Source organism: Acartia tonsa, chromosome 6 (assembly GCF_053477335.1).
Source record: "Acartia tonsa isolate MP-2025a chromosome 6, ASM5347733v1, whole genome shotgun sequence".
Classification (NCBI taxonomy): domain Eukaryota; kingdom Metazoa; phylum Arthropoda; class Copepoda; order Calanoida; family Acartiidae; genus Acartia; species Acartia tonsa.
The window spans coordinates 41,561,813-41,585,379 of record NC_137265.1 but is presented as its reverse complement, the minus strand read 5'-3'; the positions used below and the strand labels follow the sequence as shown (position 1 = coordinate 41,585,379).

At 33.3% G+C, this 23,567-nt stretch overlaps 1 protein-coding gene across 1 annotated transcript; it reads right to left on the bottom strand.

Moving 5' to 3' along the window:
• Positions 1 to 427: 427 nt before the first annotated feature.
• On the bottom strand, positions 428 to 20,487 carry iav (transient receptor potential cation channel subfamily V iav). The gene is made up of 27 exons (XM_080165497.1): positions 20,321 to 20,487; positions 17,282 to 17,389; positions 16,783 to 16,872; positions 15,115 to 15,237; positions 14,840 to 14,943; positions 14,569 to 14,638; positions 14,208 to 14,312; positions 13,697 to 13,867; positions 12,808 to 12,877; positions 12,296 to 12,372; positions 11,754 to 11,828; positions 11,276 to 11,346; positions 9,892 to 9,966; positions 9,448 to 9,520; positions 9,027 to 9,127; positions 8,687 to 8,722; positions 8,339 to 8,424; positions 7,273 to 7,353; positions 6,891 to 6,971; positions 6,327 to 6,529; positions 5,688 to 5,763; positions 4,766 to 4,883; positions 4,145 to 4,230; positions 3,582 to 3,691; positions 3,128 to 3,186; positions 1,997 to 2,078; positions 428 to 433 (listed from the first exon to the last, which is right to left on the bottom strand). The coding sequence occupies exons 1-27, from the start codon at positions 20,468 to 20,470 to the stop codon at positions 428 to 430; spliced, it is 2,487 nt and encodes an 828-aa protein (XP_080021623.1). The 5' UTR covers positions 20,471 to 20,487.
• Positions 20,488 to 23,567: the final 3,080 nt, after the last annotated feature.

The window sequence follows — 23,567 nt, the reverse complement described above, 5'->3', positions numbered from 1 at the left end:
TAAAAATTGTGGATGGAGGATAATTATTATAGCCAACTGTAACTTTGTAAGTATAACTTTAATAAAGTTCATGAAAATCTGGTGCAACATCCAAGTAATAATATATCCATTGTAAAAGCATAGAGGAAGCAACAATACAACTACATATAACTTTGACCAAATGGCAAAGACCCTGTCCAGAATTTGTAATGGGCCATTGGAATATCAGCAAAGACATCAAATTACTGCGTAAAACTTACTACTTTGCAGAAAGACTTCCAATTTATGCATAGAACATGCTAATACTTACTTTTAGATAATATAAAAAAGTGTACAGTTTTTATTTGTAATAAATATAAAACACTTTATATTTTTTTTAATTAGTATTTGACAAAAAGATGTTGTATAAAATCATAAAGCATAACATATTTGTAATGTTCTTAGTAAGCTACTCCTAAATTAAATTCTAACATAGCATCATTAAAAACTTTTTGTTTGAGTTAATCCCTGTTTTTTATTTGCCGCTAAATTGGACCAATCACATATCTTGTTTGATAAAAGATATCCAATAATACGCTAGTATTTTTAGAAGAAGACATGTGATTGGTTCATTTTAGCGGCAAATTCTGAAATTTTTAAGTTTTCTTTGGATGCATAGATATGATTTTTTGAATATTTCTTAAGGTCCGCTATTTTTTAATTTGTATTTTTTTTTGTTTGAAATATTAAATCAAAGTTATTTACTAAGTATATTTGCGATAACTTTTATTTAATGAAATCTTCCAATTTTTAACATGTACAAAACGGCCTGCTTAATTGCTTCAAGATCCATGTCAGATCTATATAGGAAATAAATGTCTATAAACGAGCTCAAGTTTTCCAAGGAATATATGATTAAAACTCATAGTGCTCCAATAATCCATAATAAACTCTCATTGCCCAGAACGATAAGACCCATTATTTTACTTTATTAAAAATAAATTCATTTTTTTCATTTCATGTTGCTATTTACCTTATATTGATGTATTTAATTTCTAATCATAAAAAAGAAAATTTAAATTTATAATATAATAAATTTAAGAAAACTCTGTTTTAAAAGAATTCGATTGTGGCGACATTTTGTGTGTTCAAATATTAAACTAAAATTGTAATCATCATCATTAACCCTTTGGTGATGGTAATGTAAAGAAAAAAATATAATTTAAAAAATCTTTTTAAAATCATTTAAATTATTAAATATTTACTTTCTTTTAGATAGTAATGCCGGGTGAGGAAAATATATTTATTGAGAAATAGATATGCATATAGAAAACTAGCCAATAGGGAGATAATTATATCGAGCCAACTCTAGTATAAGATAGAGAATACATAGATAAAAGAAAATTGTACTGAATTCCACCATCAGATTTTACATTTTTAAAAATGAAGCTTTTCTATAATTAGGGTCGGTCCGTCCGTCCTTAACGGATAGCTTTTTTCATTAATTAAGGAATGTTAGAATTGTCCTATCGATTTCAAACTTTGAATAGTGATTCCTGTAGTAGGTACGATTTAGAAAACGTAGCAACGCTATAATCATTACCAGAATGTCCGTACATCTATTTAAATGTGATGATATTTTTTACTTTTTTAAAGAACAAATTTTTATGTGATCTAATAATCCGATTGATGTGATTTTTGGTATACAGATTCCTGGAACATCAAAGTACAATATTATAAGCGAAGCAACTCTATAATAAAGTCTTAAAAATGTAAGTATGTCCATAAACATTATTCTGTATCAAGAAGTTTTTCAACAAATTTACTTACAATTTTGCTTCGACTCTTATTCTAATTATTCAGATATGACACTATACAAGTGTTAATGTCCGTTTGTCCTACCGTTTCAGTGCTTCGCTTTTATGGATGTTGTCATCATTGTTTTAAATAGCTAGAAAAGAGGAGACATTAGTCGTGTAAATTACTCTATTACCCAAAGTTTTATAACCATGGTATAATGAAAGATTGATGTACTAACCTTATTTTTAAGAGCTGATTTAGCCCTTTTCTTTTTAAACAATTCCTCTCTCTTTTGAAGTCTCGACTTTTTTATTCCACCACTGAAATATGAAATCTAAATTGACATACATGTATACAAGTATAGATGAATAATAAGATATATAAGTTGGAAGGAATTTTAATGTTAGAGGGAGATTGAAAACTATCTGCGCTCTGATTAGAGGAGCTTGAGTATCGTACATCATCCAACCAATTAGAGCTCAGGTAGCTTTCAATCCATCTATCCTATTGGTCAAAATTTATTAACTTAAATTGTATTTCCGCTTTTAGAAGAATTATACAAAAAACGAATTTAATAAAAAAAATCCTTAAAATTTGATGCAGATTTCAAATCTCCCCCAAACATTAAAATTCCTTCCAACTTATATATCTTAATGTATAATCCAAACAACTATTTTGCCACGGGGTTGGGGACCTTTTTCGTCTGCTCTTTTGTATCTACGTGACTGTGTTAATATTCACGATAATATTGTCATTGAATAATATTCAAAGACCCAATTGAAAGTCGGCACAGGGTCCCGGAGATATAGGGTCATTTAACCCCTGCCTCTCTCAATTCTTTAGTGATCTTAATGGATCAGACAATGGATGAGAAATTGTAAATGTTTAGTGTACCCAATCTTTTATGAACATGTTATAAATTCGTTGTCTTAAAAACTTTATAACAGAATTAAATCTTAATTGGTTGGTTCTGATAATATAAGTGTGTCTATACATTTTAACCACCATTTTTAATCTAGAGAAAGGGTATTTTGTTTATCATCATGAGGATTTTCGTCAAGATGGATGAAAGTATAAATAGATAAACCCAGAAAGGGAGGGGACAATGGGCTGTTGATTACATTAATCCCCAAAATTGTTTAGTAACTTTTTTCTTTTGGTTAGCTTAACAACTTACTTTGGGGACTTTTATTGATTTCTTATTAGTTGGTTAATTTAGTTGAGTGTCCAAACGTTTCAAGAAATAATTGTAATCAACATAATAGGTAATTTTGTTTATCGTCATTGGGGATGTACATCAATTTATCGTCCATTGTCTTGTCCCTCTATAACCTTGATAAACCAAAGAAAGGTAGATAGATAATCTCACCCCGGAGTTCTAGCATTATCCAAAGACATCATTTCATTACCAAAACCATCTCCATTAGCCTAAATATTCACGTCAAACATTAGATCAAAGAGTAGTAAAATTTAAAAATTCTCAAAATTATACTAGCTTGAATTTATTTTGAAACACAAGTTTGCCCTTTTATCAGAAAGCTAGAAATGGCTCAATCATAACATTATTCCTGATAGTTCTTGTAATCATTACTTTAAAAGTATCAAGAATGGGATAGTGATAGAATAAAGAAAATATTGTTAAATTAGTTAAACATCATGATCAAAGCTATGCATTACGGAGTAACGGACTGGCTCTGAATGTAGAAAGCGTTTTAAAAAGTATAAAATTCTAAAGAATAATATTTAAAATGTTGGCCACCATTATTAACAGACAGACATAATATTGGTTATAGAGTTGCTACACTAGAATAAACTTAATTTACCCCATTTATGGAGGGCAGGCCACCATTTGTAGACTGTCCGGGGAGTGGGGGCGGTGGCTTAGGAACAGCGGTCATCTGGTCAGGATTTATATTGATATTATAACCTCTTCCTGAAATAAAAGATATTTTTCAAGACTGGATTGATTAGGTTTTATTTTTTAAGCAGGAATCTTGAACTTAAGGATAGGACAAAGAATGTGGACGAAGACCAAACTGCATAAGACGAAGAATTTTTTGTCAAAAATATTCACGTTACGTCATAAAAATGAGGGAAATGAGAGGAGAAGTGGGAAAGAAAACCTCTAAAAAAGAGAATGATAATCCCTAATTTGTATGCCGTCACATGGGTCATTTTTTACACAATTTGGTCTTTGTCTCTATCTTGAGACATAATTCAATTAATTTTATGATTATAAACTGTTCTTCATATTTTATTATAACTTTATCCATTATTTGAACTATGTGTTTGCGTTCTAACCAATAATATGACCAGATTGTTTCTAAACTGTGTTCTAATTGGTCTAAATTATTGATTAGTGGTCTATATCTACTATATTTATTACCAGTCTTCTTCTTTTTCTTTGGGGTGGTTGCCTCCTCATGAACCCAGAATTCACGACGTAAATCGTCTCCGCTTATACCACGTTTCCTATAATTAAACAAAGATGATAATATACATAAATAGTGAATCACAAAAACATAGTTGATTGACGGAGAAAGTTATTTAAAGAGTAAATTTTCAAAATGTTCATAAATAAGGAATATATTATGAAAAAAATCATGGTACCTTTCGCATGTGTATTGTATATGTTTTAATATCCTATCATATAAAGTAGTACTAGTAAGGTATTTTTGTTTGTAGCTTGGGACATCGATAACTACTGAACAGAATATGTCATTAATTTTAGGGAAACATTCCATGTTTTACGGTATGGTTTTAGACTTTTTCTGCCCCTTCCTAATCCAAATGCAGATCCCCTAGATGCTAAGGGCGCAATCACTTGTACCTTAAATAGCAGCCGAAAACATATCTTATGTCACTAAAGGACGGGCGAATAAAAAAGCTTTAGATCCTTTCCAACCCTAGCACTTTTGTATATATTTTATCCTTATATAAAAGCAAGATGTCTTTTTGTCTGTGTTGAAGTAAAAGATTTGGCTAACCGCTGAATCTCAATATTAACCTGAGATATCTGATGATTGTTTTGCCAGTTTTCTTCCAATTTTTCAGAGCTCCCTTCCTTTGGGCAGCTCTTGTCTTGTCCTTGGCTTTAATTACCATAACGCCTCGCTCATTTGGTCCTGAACATATCCTTGTTAAGATGTTTACAGTAGGAAAGCTTATCTACAATTTATTCTCAAACTTAAACTCTTCTACACCATGATGTATAGAATTGATGCACTAATATCTTAACTTTAAACTTAAATAAATTAGCTTAAAACCATCCAGGGATCTGAAATGAAGAGGTTAATCATTTCAGTGGTAAGCGAGATATTGATGGATAGAAAAATAAACCATAAAAACTTAGTACTGTATATCCTTACTAGCGGATACGCCCCCTAGAGGCCTCTAGGGGCACTTGAGGAGGGAAGAGTCGAATTTGATAACCCAATTTCTTATTTTAGATTTTAAACGGGGGGGGGGGAATTTTTCATTTTTTTGAGGGGGGGGAGTGTCCCACCCCCCAAGAAAATAGTTATAAACCTTCCCGGGACTATGAAAAGCTACCCTGTTAGGGAGAACCCGATCGGTTCAGCAGTTAGCGAGATCCTTCGGTACAAACAAACATACAAACACACAGACACACAAACATCCTGTTACTTTAGTATAAGGATATAAAAAAATAACAATGACTGTCTATGTGTCTGTCTGTACTAAAATATCTTGCAAACCGCTGAACCGTTTGTCATAGATCTTAGGAAGGTTTGTAACCATTTTTGGGGAGGGTAACAAGGTACCCTCGCGAGAGAATTGCCCTCCAATATATATTTTTTCTTTTTCTTTTTGCAACTAAAATTGGAAATGGGGGGGATAAACTGTCCACCATTCTCCTGTGTCCCTAGAGACCTCCAGAGGCGTAGCCGCTAGTAAAAGAATAAACTAACCTAATCTAATAGAATAAGCCTCCAGGTATTCTTTTGCTTGTTCCTTTGTTACTGATCTTTCTAGTGACATAATAACCTAAAACAAAATAAAATTAATTAATGGTTGGTAAGTTTGAACACTGCTAGTTCTAACCACTCAATTAAAGTTTGAGTAAAAAAGTAAAAAACGTTTGTAAGACAACATATTAGAGAACGTATTTATAAAACTTCATTTTAAAGTATTAAAAAAAAATTCAGTCCAAATTCCTGCATTCTCAGAAAATAAGTAATTTATATGATTTTTTTAGTTTATCTAAAATCAAAGAATGAAAGAGAAAGAATGGACTTGAAGAAAAGTGGGAATGGGGTACTTTTTTCTTTAGGCACACCTGCAGATGCCCGAAATCTGCAGGGTTATACTTGGGTTGCTCTAATCCTGCAGGGCAAACCTGTATCCAAATATAACCTAACCAAACCGCACCAAAAGTTTTAAACAAACAAACGAAAGACTAACTTACCCCCCCCATTCATTCTTAATTTATTTCTAAACAAGGAGGAGGGGGGGGGATCTGTGCTCTACTTGGCACTTTGAGCTAAACCATCAAAGTTACTTGCAATATCAAAATTATCCCGTAGTGGGCAAACAAACAAAATATCTACCTTTGCCCAAACCTTGAGAAACTCCTTCTCGGCTGACTCAATAACAATACCGTAGGTGTTGCCCATCATAGCGATCAACATGTTCAACAACAGGATGGGAATCAGAATCTGGAACAGCACGAACACAACTCTGGCCATATTCGGGTATGGCGAATCATCAAAGGCATCATATTCATAGATACCAAGGGTCATATGAAACATACCTGTAAAAATGGCATTTTAGATTTGGAGAATTTAGGTCAATAAAATCCCCATAACAAAAAATAAGAAGAGTCAAAATAGCAAAATATATGTAGATGTCAGCTGAAAAGGGCAAAATAATAACCTAAAACAATCCAAGTTTCTATGAAAACTTCCGTAGTATGTAAAATTAAATCCATGCAGCAGTTATTGAAATCTTAAGCAACTGATAAAACACTCTTACTAGTTTGAATAATAGCATAAAACTATAACTTTATTGCATAATGAACCCCAAAATTTTGAAATCTTTAATAAGGAAGAATTGTATCTGAAACTTTCTATTTAGTAACAAATTGATAAAGTGTGAGATAATTATCAGCTCACCTATCCAAGTTTTGTGGTAGGATTGATACAAATCTGCATCTTCATTGGTTTTCAGAATAAAGAAGAATGCCTGACTGAATCCTGAAATAATATGTATATATTTTTTCAGTTTATTTTTTGAAAATGATAACTTAAAGCATGATATTATAGTAGATGTTGTAAATGTTAGGGATGCTGAACTCGTCCCTTTGACAAAATTAATAGTTAATTCAACCATATCTGCATGTGATAAAATTCACAACAGCCTCAAGGATATACATATCAGAGTAGATAAAGAAAAAGATGAACAAGTCACAATAGGTCATCTTCAATTCATACCTACCAATACCCAGCAAAATTATAGAGTAGATGATAAGATCAACAATCCTGAAGACATACTTACCAAGCAACATGATAGAGTAGATGATGGAGAAGGTGAACATATCACCAGTGATCATCTTGATAATCATAGTAACAAAAGGACCTAAACAAAATGAATTAAATGATTTTGCAATGTTTAATTCTGATTATTTCAAAAAAGACATGCACAAATATCAAAATAATTTAGTCTGTACATGAAATATTTTATTGTTTAATATAAAATAACTGTATAAATATCAGTAAAATTGTCTGTAAAGGCATAATATAGGCCATTTATTATCAAATATAGGCCAATACTGTCCATAAGAAGCACAGCAAGGAAGTTATATATACTTATTTTTGATTTGGTATACTCTACAGGCGGAATAAAAGGTTGGTATACAATCTTTTGTCAGAAGTATTTTTTGGTGTACATGAAAAAAAAGAATTAAGGACATACATTAAAATGACACATGACAAACTCTAGTAAATGGTAACTATGCAACAAATCAGAAGATGCAATTGTAAGATGATATGAAAATCAACACTAAAAGCAGAATCTAAACTACATACACTGAAATATAAAAACAATATCAATTATCTTTTAGTCAATTTAAAGATAGCACATGTTAGCTATGGGTAAATTCACATCCATAAATCTGTAAATTGATCTGTCATGAATCTTCCTGTACATCTAAGAAAAGGTGCATTAAATAAAGTAAGTGATAAATCCCTTCAACATGTTAATGATGTCAATGAGGATAAAATTACAGCCTTTACTAGCGTCCTTAGTTTATACAAATATAACATCAAATGAATAATAGTTTCTAATGAATGTATTTATCATTAGCTCTGTGAAACTGATTTCAAACCATGTCAATGGCCGTATGATAAAATCAGGTTTTCTTCAACAAAATAATGTGATCCAAAGTGTCTACTACAGTAACATGAACCTATACTTTGATAAAACCTGTCAGTTTGATGGCCCCAAAGAAAAACAATTGATAGAGCCAACATAATGGCACACCAATGATCAGAAATGCCTCCTCTACAATCCTTCAATTATATTTCAGATTAACAAATATTGGGGTAGTAAAAAAAAATTAAACCTGTCAATTTAATGGCTCCACAGAAAAACATAAGGTAGAACCATGAAAATGGTACTCCAAAGATCAGTAAAGCTTCTTCAACTATCCTTTAAGTATAATTTAGGTTATTTGGCAACATGGACAATTAAGTCCATTAATTGAGTCCGGATTTCAGCAACTTCATTTCATTTTTTCAGTTTATTTATAAATCAAAAAGTACAATATGAATGGTTCAAGCTTAAAGTTTGACATAAATTCATTTCAACAAATACTAATCTAATTCAATGTAAAAAGATTTTATTTGAACCTAAAAGAAACTCTTATTTTCTCTATGTATGTAGTAGAATGATTATGGATTATTAACAATACCTGCATTGTTCCTCATTTTCTCCCAATTGTAGGATTCTAAATGGATAATTGATTTTTAAATAATAAGTGTTTACAGTTTAGTTTTTAAATGTCTAGGAATTAGTACAATGAGTATTATTTTTTTATTTGCTTAATAATTTAGATTTTTCTAGATTTTCAAATTGACATATAGTTCCAAATATTGTAATTGTCAAATTCTTCAAGGAGTTATTGTCAAAACATAACAAATAGAGAAAAGAATGTTGAAGATAAATACTACATGACAAATGTGACAGAAAAGTTATTAGGAGAGATAGAGACTAGATAGCTAGATTATATATACTAATAGATGGATAGTTACCTGCAAGGAATACAACCCAACAAGAGAAGTGTGGCCACAACATAACCAAATTTCGGAGGGGCAGATTTTAAGTTACGCCAGAAACATTGAATGCCAGCATTCTAAAATAAGTTTTGGTGTTTTCCCTCCAAATGCCTAAATAAGCACGAAACCCTTCCACCTTTTTTTTTAAGAAATTGGAAATAAGGAGATCAGGTAGGGAGGGGTGAATTTTAATTTGTTATTTGTGGGAAAGTTTCTTTTTGTTAGATGTAAGATTATTATACCTAACAATCAGTTTAATAACAAGTAAGATTACTGCCTTTGTTAGATTATAAATATTGAAAGAAAGAAAGTGATGTAATTTCCCTTAAAGTTCCTTGTTGAGTACAGAACCCAACCCCTCCCCCTCCCCTGTTATTTATTAATAGAAAAAAAATACCTTAATTTCTCCTCCAAGTTGAAATATCATGAACATTACACAGCCTAAGAGTGTCAAACCCTCAAAACAGTATCTAAATTTTTACAAAAATTATCATATGATAAAAAGAAGTAGTTTTTTGTTTGCTTGAATCTTAAGATTTCTATAACTACTGAACTGATTGATTTCATTTTTTAGTGACGCTTTACATGACATCCAGTATGATTTTTAGATATAACCCTTTGAATACACATCTCCTTGATGCTAGAGGCACAGCTGTTAGTATGTTTTTAATTTGTTAAACACTTTTTAAACTTCCAGCCAAAGGACATGTAATCAAGGGTCTTTGGGCTAAACCTTTAAGGTAGGCTAAAATTAGTTTGAGCCTGATAATGCAAAATGAGATACACTTTTTAATGTCTTTATTATGACACAGTTTTAAAATTAATATGCAATCCTGCAAACCTTGTTATTATAGTTCCATCTAGATCTCCAGTTCCTTCTTTGAGTCCTTTTACTAGACTCTCATCTATAGTTGGTCTAAACAAGTAAAAAAATAAGTAACACATACCTTAATTATTTCCTATTTAGATAGATAGCTAGGTACATTAGGATAGTTAGGATATACATGGATATATTGACAGGGGAAATTTTTCGTCAATTTAGCTTGCTAACATCGACCTTTTTTATTGGTCAGTTCGTTCATTCAAGATGGGGGTTGGGTAAAGGGGTTGAATATGGTTATTTTTGCCAGCTGCGAGCATCAATTTATCAGAGAAAATAAAAATCTGGTGCAAGAATCAAATAATATACAACGATTGTTATCAAATATATTTCTAACATAGATAGATAGTACGATATCTAGGTATCTATACCTGAGATAGTCAGCAAAGGACATGGTTATAAAATATATTTCTAACATAGATAGATAGTAAGATATCTAGGTATCCATACCCGAGATAGACAGCACAGGACATGGTTATCAATTATATTTCTAACATAGATAGATAGTAGGTTATCTAGGAATCCATACCTGAGATAGACAGCACAGGACATGGTTATTAAATATATTTCTAACATAGATAGATACTAGATAGTAAGATATCTAGGAATCCATACCTGAGATAGACAGCACAGGACATGGTTATTAAATATATTTCTAACATAGATAGATAGATAGTAAGATATCTAGGAATCCATACCTGAGATAGACAGCACAGGACATGGTTATTAAATATATTTCTAACATAGATAGATAGATAGTAAGATATCTAGGAATCCATACCTGAGATAGACAGCACAGGACATGGTTATTAAATATATTTCTAACATAGATAGATACTAGATAGTAAGATATCTAGGAATCCATACCTGAGATAGACAGCACAAGACATGGTTATCAAAGATATTTCTAACATAGATAGATAGATAGTAAGATATCTAGGAATCCATACCTGAGATAGACAGCACAGGACATGGTTATCAAATATATTTCTAACATAGATAGATAGTAAGATATCTAGGAATCCATACCTGAGATAGATAGCACAGGACATGGTTATCAAAGATATTTCTAACACAGATAGATAGTAAGATATCTAGGTATTCATACCTGAGATAGACAGCACAGGACATGGTTATCAAATATATTTCTAACATAGATAGATAGTAAGATATCTAGGTATCCATACCTGAGATAGACAGCACAGGACATGGTTATCAAATATATTTCTAACATAGATAGATAGTAAGATATCTAGGTATCCATACCTGAGATAGACAGCACAGGACATGGTTATCAAATATATTTCTAACACAGATAGATAGTAAGATATCTAGGTATCAATACCTGAGATATACAGCACAAGACATTGTTATCAAATGCAGAATCAACATAAACAGTCTTTTCATGAAGAAAATCTAAATAATAAAAATTTATTAATGTTTGGGAGTCAAAATATTACTATTACTATTTAAATATGGACAACCTTTTAGATAAGATTATAGATTTGATATCTTGCTTTTTTTATTTCATATTGTCAATTGGACAAATTGATTGATCAAGCAGGTATTACGATCTTAAATTCAAACAGACATATAACTTCTTTGTAACAAACTAGCAGCTACGCCCCTAGCATCCAGGGGCAGAAAAATAGCTTGAAACCGTCCCATGACTTATATTCCAAAAATAAGAAACCCTAAAACCATCACAGAACTTATGTGAACCTTGACTCAAATAAAGAACCCTAACAGTTCAATACTTATTGAGATCTTAAGCCTCAAACAAAAAAAAATTATGACTTTATAGGGTCATTTCTTTAACCTACCTTTGCATATGTGCTCCATTTTTCATTCAGCAGTTTAGCAATAATACCACCCTCCAACATGTTCAAATGTTCTTCCTGTAAAATATTATAATAATACCACCCTCCAACATGTTCAAATGTTCTTCCTGTAAAATATTATAATAATACCACCCTCCAACATGTTCAAATGTTCTTCCTGTAAAATATTATAATAATACCACCCTCCAACATGTTCAAATGTTCTTCCTGTAAAATATTATAATAATACCACCCTCCAACATGTTCAAATGTTCTTCCTGTAAAATATTATAATAATACCACCCTCCAACATGTTCAAATGTTCTTCCTGTAAAATATTATAATAATACCACCCTCCAACATGTTAAAATGCATCATATTTCCCTCGTGGCTAACAAAACTGGTCTTAATCTTGTAATTTTTTATTTTAATATTAGTGGAAAATTGTCCGTAATTTATTGACATGATTTTTCAGTTTTTCTGAGAACCGGTTCTAATCCACAAGATACTAATCGGATTCAGAGCCTTACCGAAAATTTGTTTACCTTTGTACCATTCAAAATAAGCATCATAGCAGAACCCCAATTTGTAGAGCCATCTGCGCTTATAGAGTCCAGCGCTCCTAAAATAAAAAAAATAGATAATATAATAGATATAAAAGTCTAGAACCCTTACCCCTTAATTGTGCCAATAGGAAAACATTGTATTAACGTATACAAAATAACCAGATTATTGGTGAGAAGGTACACACATTTTGGTACACTTTTTTTTCATTTCAACTATATAATCAGTCAGTTAATGGAAACCTGCTGTACATGCACCGCTTTTACTGCTGAAAGACTGCCAAAAGTAGAACCAATAAACAAAATTTTAAACCTCCAGCAAAATAGCTAACTTAAAAGGACATTTTAGGGAGTTAAAAATCTTTAAAAATTCCAGCCAACATATCAGAAGCAAAGTAATAAGCTTATTTTGATCACTAATTCCAGAAAACTGAAAACAATTTCACACCCCTTTTTATCTGTTTCAGGTTTTACACATTAACAAAAATGATTACCTAAAGGATAACCGCAACAAGTAATGTTGGAATATCTCCAAAATTCTATACATGACATCTCCAACATTTCCTAGATAGATACATACATAGAATATATGGGATTAATTTAGAATTTTTATCATACAGTGACCAAATGTTTACTTAAGGACATACCATAATTATAGAGTAGCTAATATAGAAACCCAACAATGTACCTGGAAAATTGTATCTCTACCCTGATCACAGGACAGGGTCAGGCAGGTGAGCTCTCTGGTGTACTAACCATATAATAAGTACCAACCGACAGACATATCCTAGTTATAGAGTAGCTACTATAGGAACCCAACAAGTTACCTGGAAAATTGTATCTCTACCCAGCTCACAGGACAGGGTCAGACAGGTGAGCTCTCTGGTGTACTAACCATATAATAAGTACCAACCAATAGACATATCCTAGTTATAGAGTAGCTACTATATGTACACAACTAGCTACCTGGAAAATTGTATCTCTACCCAGCTCAAAGGACAGGGTCATGCAGGTGAGCTCTCTGGTGTACTAACCATATAATAAGTACCAACCAACAGACATATCCTAGTTATAGAGTAGCTACTATATGTACACAACTAGCTACCTGGAAAATTGTATCTCTACCCAGCTCAAAGGACAGGGTCATGCAGGTGAGCTCTCTGGTGTACTAACCATATAATAAGTACCAACCAACAGACATATCCTAGTTATAGAGTAGCTACTATATGTACTCATCAAGCTACCTGGAAAATTGTATCTCTTCCCAGCTCACAGGACAGGGTCAGGCAGGTGAGCTCTCTGGTGTACTAACCATATAATAAGTACCAACCGACAGACATATCCTAGTTATAGAGTAGCTACTATATGTACTCATCAAGCTACCTGGAAAATTGTATCTCTTCCCAGCTCACAGGACAGGGTCAGGCAGGTGAGCTCTCTGGTGTTCCTGACCATGTGGTTGGCCTTCTTGATGGGGTGCTTGAGGGCGTACCCGAACATACCAATCTGGTCAACGATGACAACCATGTGAAGGACTGTGTTTCCATACGAGTCCTAAAAATAAAACATTTTTTTCATGAAAATTTTACTTATCAAATGCACGTTTATTCTATAATTTATATTAATTGTCAGTCTTTTGGAAATGCTGTAAAATACATTTATTCAGCTTTTATCAAAGATAAACTTCTGAAATTTTGTGCAAAGAATTGCATGACTAACTAGCATTATTACTTACAATGTACGTCGGTCTGTCTGTTATGCCCCCTATTCCTTTCATTTGCTGTTCTTATTTATACATTCAAGAGCTTTACTACTTATGCATGTTGTCATCCTTGTTTAGTGAACAAGGACAACCATGTAACAAGGATGTCATACACCTTTGTGCACAACTAACCTGGGCATCTGGTTCAGCACCATTTTCAATGAGAAGATTATAGATTGTTTCATTGCACAAACATGAGGCCCAAGACAGAGGATATTCTCCAAGGTAGGCCAGACCCTAAATTAGAAATGTTGTATAGCAAACCGTTGGAAAGCTTATTAGTCATAGTTTCTTAAATGATGATTATCTATATTGTACTGCTTATTCTGTTTGATTTTCATCATTTAAAAAAAATCACCAAAAGTTTTTTTTTTAAATACAATATGAGGGAGGCTGCGAAAAATAGCCATAAACTCCTTATATAATGATTGAATATAAATCATTCTTAAAATCTGTTACAAAATATTTGATTTAGGATAAAAATAATACTTACCTCATAATTTGTTGTTTTTGCAGGAATAGACCACTGCTGATCAGTTGGATGGAAGAAGGTGCCCATTGCCCTTAAATTTAAAAGATATTCTTTAAAGCAGTAATGTGCACATGAAATATATAAAAATATGAAATGAATCTATTGTTTACTGGGTGGCCTAAAAAATTAATGTAGCCAAAAAGACTATCAAACATTTTGATTTAAGAGTGAAGTTAAAACCTTAAACCATCTGAAAATTCCCATTCTATCGGTCAGTCATCATTAGTTTTACCTGGCAGAAACATCAGCACCACAGGCAACAAGAACTTCAGCCACTTCATCATTACCATAAGCAATAGCTAGATGCAGAGCAGTCAAACCATTGTACTCTTCTCCCTATGATTTGCTAATTATTAGTTGTTAAACTATCATGAATGGTAGCTAAAATAACCAGGGATCTAAAGGGATAAGACATTGGCCGATGAATTGATGTACATACAATTAATTCCATATTGAAAGAAAAAAAACTTGATTTAAAGGATAAGTTAAACCAAGAAGAAAACTAACCTCAATCGTGTCAATGGCACAGTTAGGAAAGTGTCTGAGGAGAGTTCTGGCGATCTTTGTGTGGATCAGACTGTCACCCATGATCAGAATATGCAACAGAGATTCTCCAAGACTTCCACGATACTGAACAAAATATATATATTTTTAAAATGTAATTCCTGTAAGACCAAATAATATTTTTGTCATTAGGATCTCCCAGTTAAAACTGATTTTTTTTTGAAAAGAAGGTGTATCAACTATTTTTTTTATAGCTAGCCGGTTCTTTTAGTAAGTAGTAGATGTAAAATTTTTCATAGAATTCAGATATGCAATCGGTTTTTTTGTAGACCTCTTATTTTTTAAGTAATTTAAGTTTAAAAAAAAAAAAATTAAGTCGATTTTAAGGTACTAAAATGCAACAAAAAAAAGAAAGAAAATGGTCATTATGAACAAAAATAGTAAGATCTTTAATTTGACACCTTACTTTTTCAATTCTGTCAGGTAATTATTGAAAAAATCGATTTTTTTAAACCCACGAGAATAAAAACTTTGAACTTAATTTTATTATTTCACAAATAAAAAAATATGGGTTCATATATACCATTAGAATCAGAAAAATATTACGAATCCATTGTAAGCAAAATTGAAAAAAAAAGTTTACAATATAGTATATAAACTACAATAAAAGGAATTATATGAAAATATCATATTATGTTGTACAGGCAACGTCTTAATTCTTCAATTGAGTATAAAAATGGGAAGGGGGTAAAGAGGGGGTAAAGAGGGGGTAAAAAAGGAAAGACAATAGTGTTGTCTGAACAAAAAAAATAATTTGGCCATTTCTGTAATTTTTTAATTTTTTAATTTTTTTCAATTTTGCTTACAATGGATTCGTAATATTTTTCTGATTCTAATGGTATATATGAACCCATGTTTTTTATGTCTGTTTGAGAAAATATTTAGGTCTAAAGTTTTTATTATACCGAGGTTAAAAAAATAGATTTTTTCAATAATTACTCAACAGAATTTTAAAAGTAAGGTGTCAAATTAAAGATCTTACTATTTTTGTTCTTACTGACCATTTTCTTCTTTTATTTTGTTGCGTTTTAGTACCTTAAAACCGACTTAATTATTTTTTTAAAAAACTTAAATTACTTAAAAAATAAGAGGTCTACAAAAAAACCGATTGCATATTTGAATTCTATGAAAAATTTTACATCTACTACTTACTAAAAGAACCGGCTAGCTATAAAAAAAAAGTTGATACAACTTCTTTTAACATTATAACCATATTTAAACCATGTAATTGTGTAATAAGTGTTTTATCAAAATAAGAATTAAAAAGTTGAGTTATTAAGTGAATTATAATCATGAAAGCAGGGATAGGACACTTAAAGAACAGAATATTATTCTCCCTTTAATATATATTAATATTTATTTTTTAGAATATTACTTTGTCCAATCTGAATATTGCACCTAAGATTGTTAAGCTAACCAAAGGCAGAATTTGTTTATTAAGCACATAATTATAAGTGATTTTTTTTTGTTTTACGCTACACCAGAATTATTTTATATAATAATAATAATTTCTAAACTAAACTAACCTGCTTCTTCCAAACTGCTATATTATCTTCCAAGGTGTGCAGAAGATCAGAGCCACCTAGTGGATAATTCATAAACTAAACTGACCTGCATCTTCCACACAGCTTTATGATCCTCCCAGGTGTGCAGAGGATCAAACTGGGTCATCCCAGACTCGTCAATACTGATCTTCTCTTCCTGAATGATAAAGTCTTCAAGTATGGCTTCGAAGCTGATTAATATCCACTGAATTATAACTGGAACTTAGCTATACTGAAAATCATGTTCAGCATCAGACAATTTTACAAAAATATTAAAATGAACACCATAAAATCAATACTGCTTTATTAGCCCAGGCATTCGGCACATAGGGACTGAAAAAACTGGTCATAATCTTATAATTTTTCATTTTTATATCCACAGAAAACTGTCTATAAAGGATATTTACATCGATATGAGAGATAGTTAGCTGTTTTTTTAGGTTAAGATTCTATTTATTAATTAACTTCCATCTAAATATATTTATTTTACTTCAAGGCTCATAGATTGTCCACAGAAATGTAAATAAGCGTCATTTAAATAAATTTTAGTAAAACTATCTGTGTACCTGGTTATTCCTGTACTTCCATCTCATGTATTCTGTTCTAGTGATGAGTTCTCCCTTCCCATTCCAGTACATCAGAGGTCCCAGCTTGCTCACCATCTCCTCCAAAGCCTACATAATACAAATATCTGATGAGTTCTCCCTTCCCATTCCAGTACATCAGAGGTCCCAGCTTGCTCACCATCTCCTCCAAAGCCTACATAATACAAATATCTGATGAGTTCTCCCTTCCCATTCCAGTACATCAGAGGTCCCAGCTTGCTCACCATCTCCTCCAAAGCCTACATAATATAAATATCTGATGAGTTCTCCCTCTCTATTCCAGTACATCAGAGGTCCCAGCTTGCTCACCATATCCTCCAAAGCCTACATAATACAAATATCTGAAGAGTTCTCCCTCTCTATTCCAGTACATCAGAGGTCCTATCTTGCTCACCATATCCTCCAAAGCCTACATAATACAAATATCTGATGAGTTCTCCCTCTCTATTCCAGTACATTGGAGGTCCTAGTTTGCTCGACATATCCTCCAAAGCCTACATAATACAAATATCTGATGAGTTCTCCCTTCCCATTCCAGTACATCAGAGGTCCTAGCTTGCTCACCATGTCCTCCAAGGCCTACATAATAAAAATATCTGAAGAGTTCTCCCTCTCTATTCCAGTACATCAGAGGTCCTAGCTTGCTCACCATATCCTCCAAGGCCTACATAATACAAATATCTGATGAGTTTTCCCTTCCCATTCCAGTACATCAGAGGTCCCAGCTTGCTCACCATGTCCTCCAAAGCCTACAGAATACAAATATCTGATGAGTTCTCCCTTCCCATTCCAGTACATCAGAGGTCCCAGCTTGCTCACCATATCCTCCGAAGCCTACATAATATAAATATCTGATGAGTTCTCCCTCTCTATTCCAGTACATCAGAGGTCCCAACTTGCCTACCATGTCCTCCAAAGCCTACATAATACAAATATATGATGAGTTCTCCCTTCCCATTCCAGTACATCAGAGGTCCTAGCTTGCTCACCATATCCTCCAAAGCCTACATAATACAAATATATGATGAGTTCACCCTCTCTATTCCAGTACATCAGAGGTCCCAGCTAGATCACCATGTCCTCCAAGGCCTACATAATATAAATATCTGAAGAGTTCTCCCTCTCTATTCCAGTACATCAGAGGTCCTATCTTGCTCACCATATCCTCTAAAGCCTACATAATACAAATATCTGATGAGTTCTCCCTCTCTATTCCAGTACATCAGAGGTCCTATCTTGCTCACCATATCCTCCAAAGCCTACATAATACAAATATCTGATGAGTTCCCCCTCTCTATTCCAGTACATTGGAGGTCCTAGTTTGCTGGACATATCCTCCAAAGCCTACATAATACAAATATCTGATGAGTTCTCCCTTCCCATTCCAGTACATCAGAGGTCCTAGCTTGCTCACCATGTACTCCAAGGCCTACATAATAAAAATATCTGAAGAGTTCTCCCTCTCTATTCCAGTACATCAGAGGTCCTAGCTTGCTCACCATATCCTCCAAGGCCTACATAATACAAATATCTGATGAGTTTTCCCTTCCCATTCCAGTACATCAGAGGTCCCAGCTTGTTCACCATGTCCTCCAAAGCCTACAGAATACAAATATCTGAAGAGTTCTCCCTTCCCATTTCAGTACATCAGAGGTCCCAGCTTGCTCACCATATCCTCCGAAGCCTACATAATATAAATATCTGATGAATTCTCCCTCTCTATTCCAGTACATCAGAGGTCCCAGCTTGCCTACCATGTCCTCCAAAGCCTACATAATACAAATATTTGATGAGTTCTCCCTTCCCATTCCAGTACATCAGAGGTCCTAGCTTGCTCACCATATCCTCCAAAGCCTACATAATACAAATATATGATGAGTTCACCCTCTCTATTCCAGTACATCAGAGGTTCCAGCTTGCTCACCATATCCTCCAAAGCCTACATAATACAAATATATGATGAGTTCACCCTCTCTATTCCAGTACATCAGAGGTTCCAGCTTGCTCACCATATCCTCCAAAGCCTACATAATTCAAATATCTGATGAGTTCTCCCTTTCTATTCCAGTACATTAGAGGTCCCAGCTTGCTCACCATATCCTCCAATGCCTACATAATACAAATATATGATGAGTTCACCCTCTCTATTCCAGTACATCAGAGGTTCCAGCTTGCTCACCATATCCTCCAAAGCCTACATAATACAAATATATGATGAGTTCACCCTCTCTATTCCAGTACATCAGAGGTCCCAGCTTGCTCACCATATCCTCCAAAGCCTACATAATACAAATATATGATGAGTTCACCCTCTCTATTCCAGTACATCAGAGGTTCCAGTCTGCTCACCATATCCTCCAAAGCCTACATAATTCAAATATCTGATGAGTTCTCCCTTTCTATTCCAGTACATTAGAGGTCCCAGCTTGCTCACCATATCCTCCAATGCCTACATAATTCAAATATCTGATGAGTTCTCCCTCTCTATTCCAGTACATCAGAGGTGCTAGCTTGCTCACCATGCCCGTATCCTTATGTAAAAATTAGTAAGGTTTTTTGCTCAAGTTTAATATCTCATAAATTACTAGTTCACCTAGATTGTACTTTTCTGGGAAGCTTTATAAGTATCTTAATGGTGTTTTAAGCTATTTTCCTGATCTCCACGCCATCTCCTAAAGTTTACAATATCAAAATTTGAACCAATTATATAAAAATTTAACTTTTTCTCAAAGCAATTGTTCCTGGAAAAAGTTGTGTCTCAGCTTTTTTCTATCTTATTCTTCCAGTTTGAGCTTGAAAGTCATGTCAAGACCAATTTTAAAAAGTATTCGATGACAGGTTTATGTGAATAAAAACTTTCATTGATGATTTTTCTTTAATTAAATTTTGAAAATTGCAGTAGCCTTTGAGTGAAAGCATATTAGTAAAATATATGTTTGTCATAAAAGTAAATAAAGTGTACTTTAGACCACTTGAATCAATCCATTTATATCTATCTACCTTAGATCCGCCATTGTTGAAAGCATCCACAAGTTGACCGCTCTTCCTGAAGTCTGCTAGCTTGTACAGGTAGCAGCTGTCGGACGGGTCAGCTGACGCGATGACCCTGTCGAGCACAGCTCCTGGGTCAAATTTCACGTTTTTCACCATGGCGCACACATTTTAGCTTTTCTGATTATTAGGCAAACTTTTTTTACAACTAGAACGAATATTATCCGAATTCATTAAAGCTATTTTTGAGAGAAAAAAAAACATGTTTGTGATGTTTGTCTTTGGTTAGTTAATTTTAAGTTCTTTTCAAATTTGGTAATGAATCTCTATGATTTAAAGAAAAAATATGTATAACAAAAAAGGGGGAGTTTATCATTTTAATGATATACAAGCAAAAGATGTTTTTTATTTTTATTAAACAGAGCAATATTTATATAAAAACTTTTTTCTGTCGTCTTATTTCAGATAATGAAGGTTGCGCGATTTTTAAATAAGTTTTTGTTAAAAGTTTCAAACCTACTTTTAAAATACTACTATCGCTTACTTTTACTTTTAGACAATACAAGATAAAGGAGGGGGGGGGGGGTGGTACCTTCAAATTACCTCTTAACCTCCCCCCCCCCCAAAAAAAAAAGCAGCTTTGTCCTACAAAAATTAGTTTTGGTTTATGATGTATATTTGTTTACTTTGTAAGGTCTAAATTTATTTGAATTTAATTTTATATTTTAAATTTTTGGGACTATTTCTAATAATTCCTTACAAAGAATTTTTTTGGATTAAATTTGTTGGTCGCAAAGTCTGGACTCCGCTAGATTTACCCAACAAATCAAGCCAACCTAAAAAGACTTGGATAAAATAATTTAATTTTCGTGGATTTTAAAGTTTAAATCTAAAACTTTGTCCACTTATCACTAAAAATAAGCAAAACTAACAAATTTTTGAAACCTGGCTACAAAGAAAAATAAGCAAGGTGGATTCATAATGACTAACATTGAAAATAATTGTTACATAGAGAAAAGAGAAAGAGGGAGAGGGGGGAAGAGAGAGAGGGGGGGGAGAGAGAGAGAAAGAAAGAAAGAGAGGGAAAGAGAGAGAAAGAATAAAGAATGAATAACAGAAAATGCTGGAAAGAAAGAAAGGTAGAGAAAGAGAAAACTAGATCAATGGTAATCATTGGTAGTCAACTTTCAAAGTATTTATAAAATTTTGTATAGACGACGTAGATAAGTGTTTTCCCGTAAGGTGCCTTGTCGGCCACAGAATCCCTCCCCCTTCTCCCATTATTTTGAAAAAAATTGTAAATAGATGGATGGGGTAGTTGACCGTATATTTGTTTTTATTTTAGGTCAGGCAGGTTAGATTCTATTGGATATAAGTAAACCCCGCGGGTTTAAGCACAGGAAAAAAATAGCCCTTCCTTCAATAATTTTAATTCACCAAAAAAAATTAGGGGTTGATCTCTTTGCTCATTAGGCACTTTAAGTGAAATTAATTTTGCTTTTAGAAATCCAAGTTTTAGAGAAGCTACGTCTAGGGCTTAGAAATGACATTTTTTTACAGAAGAACCTTAGGACTTACATACAAACATACCATAGTTATAGAGTAGTTGCAATGCTGGAAAGAAAAAAGGCCGAGGAATATAAAGAGAGGCCCATACCAAGATCCCATATTAAAATGTTTGATCAATATATAACAACAATGTGGTGTTGTATCAATTTCGTAAAATCTCGTAAAAAGTGAAGACACAATAGCAAAAAAATTATAGAGTGTTTTGACGATATTACGCAACGAAAAAAGTTTCGTTTTGTGCTGTTGTTATATTATTCGTTTCTAAATGTTTCGAAAAGTGATACCTGTGCGTTAGTGAATGTACACCTAACACAATTCTTTTCAAAAAAGATCATGCAAAATGGGATAAGTAAAACTATTATATAAAGTATATCCATAGACACAGTGTTTCGCCCTTTTAGGGCTCATCAGTATGGCTCAATTCATCAGAGTTAATTTTGCACGTGGCGGGGCTTGAACCGGGAACCCTTAGATTACCAGGCCAACACCCTACCCATTGCGCCATTACCCCATGACGAGTAAGGAATGAAGTTTTTTTTGGTTGTCTGTTAAAATTTTGCTAACCACTGAATCGATTGAGTTCTCCATTTAAGGGAGGCTTTACATGAGTCCCTGGGTAGTTAGAATTTTTAAAAAAGTATTGGGATTATTTTAGGCTGTTTATCTACAACATCCCTTACACCCCCCCCCCCTAGGGGCGTCCAAGCTTTTTATTTTGGGGGGGGTAAATTTTTTTTAATGTGGGGGTAATTCGGTTTTGGAGGGGGTAAAATGGCGCGCGAAGCGCGCCGCAATTTTTTTTACCCACCCCAAAATTTTTACCCCAGGGGTAAAATTTGCTTGGTGGGGTAATTACCCCCCCTGAAATCTGTTGGCAGGGGTAAAATTTGTTTACCCCCCCCCAAAATTTACCCCTGGGGTAAAATTTTATTAAAAATTTAGTATTAAAAATGCGCGTGAAGCGCGCAAAAAATTTTTTTGTTAGAGATTTTCTATTTTGGGGGGGGTATTTACCCCCCCAAAATTGTTTGGGGGGGGGGGGGGGGGTAAATACCCCCTCCTAAATGGTTGGGGGTGCATACGGCACCCCCAGGGTAGGGGTAAATTTTAAATGGGGGGGGGGTAAAATAAAAAAAATTTTGGGGGTGCCTAAATTCGTTTGGGGGGGGTAATCGCCCCATTACCCCCCCTTGGACGCCTATGACCCCCCCCCCTCCTTTAAATTCGGAATAAATAACTAAAATTATTGATTTACCTATCCGTAACACCCTAATAAAACTTGTTAAAGCGGACGATTGTGTCTGCAATATCAAAGAATTTTTAAACAGATTTTTAAAAAATCGAATTAAATTTTTTCTAATAAAGTTTTTACCCAATATTATCAATTATTTTGGCGCATGTTTATCGATTATTCAGTTATAAGAAAATCGTGCGTGCGTGAATGATTTCACACCTTACCTTAAAAAATGATACAAAAAAGGAAAATTTACTTGTTACTAATTATGTATATATATGTATACACTAAAACAATAAAATAACCAATGCTATAATGTTGCATTATAACAAGGACAATAGCGTCCAATGATTGCGAAGATATATAAATTTGCAACATGCGCAGGAGCGTCCAAGTGTTGGGGGGGGGGGGGGTAAAGAGGTAATTAACCCCCCTAAAAAATTGTAGATTTGT

Coding starts and splice junctions, on each gene's coding strand:
- iav (XM_080165497.1), bottom strand. CDS start 20,470: ATGGTGAAAAACGTGAAATTTGACCCAGGAGCTGTGCTCGACAGGGTC. Junction 9,521..9,891: donor GATGGAACTATAATAACAAG/GTTTGCAGGATT, acceptor GTAAAAATTTAG/ATACTGTTTTGAGGGTTTGA. Junction 6,972..7,272: donor CTACTCTATCATGTTGCTTG/GTAAGTATGTCT, acceptor ATATTATTTCAG/GATTCAGTCAGGCATTCTTC.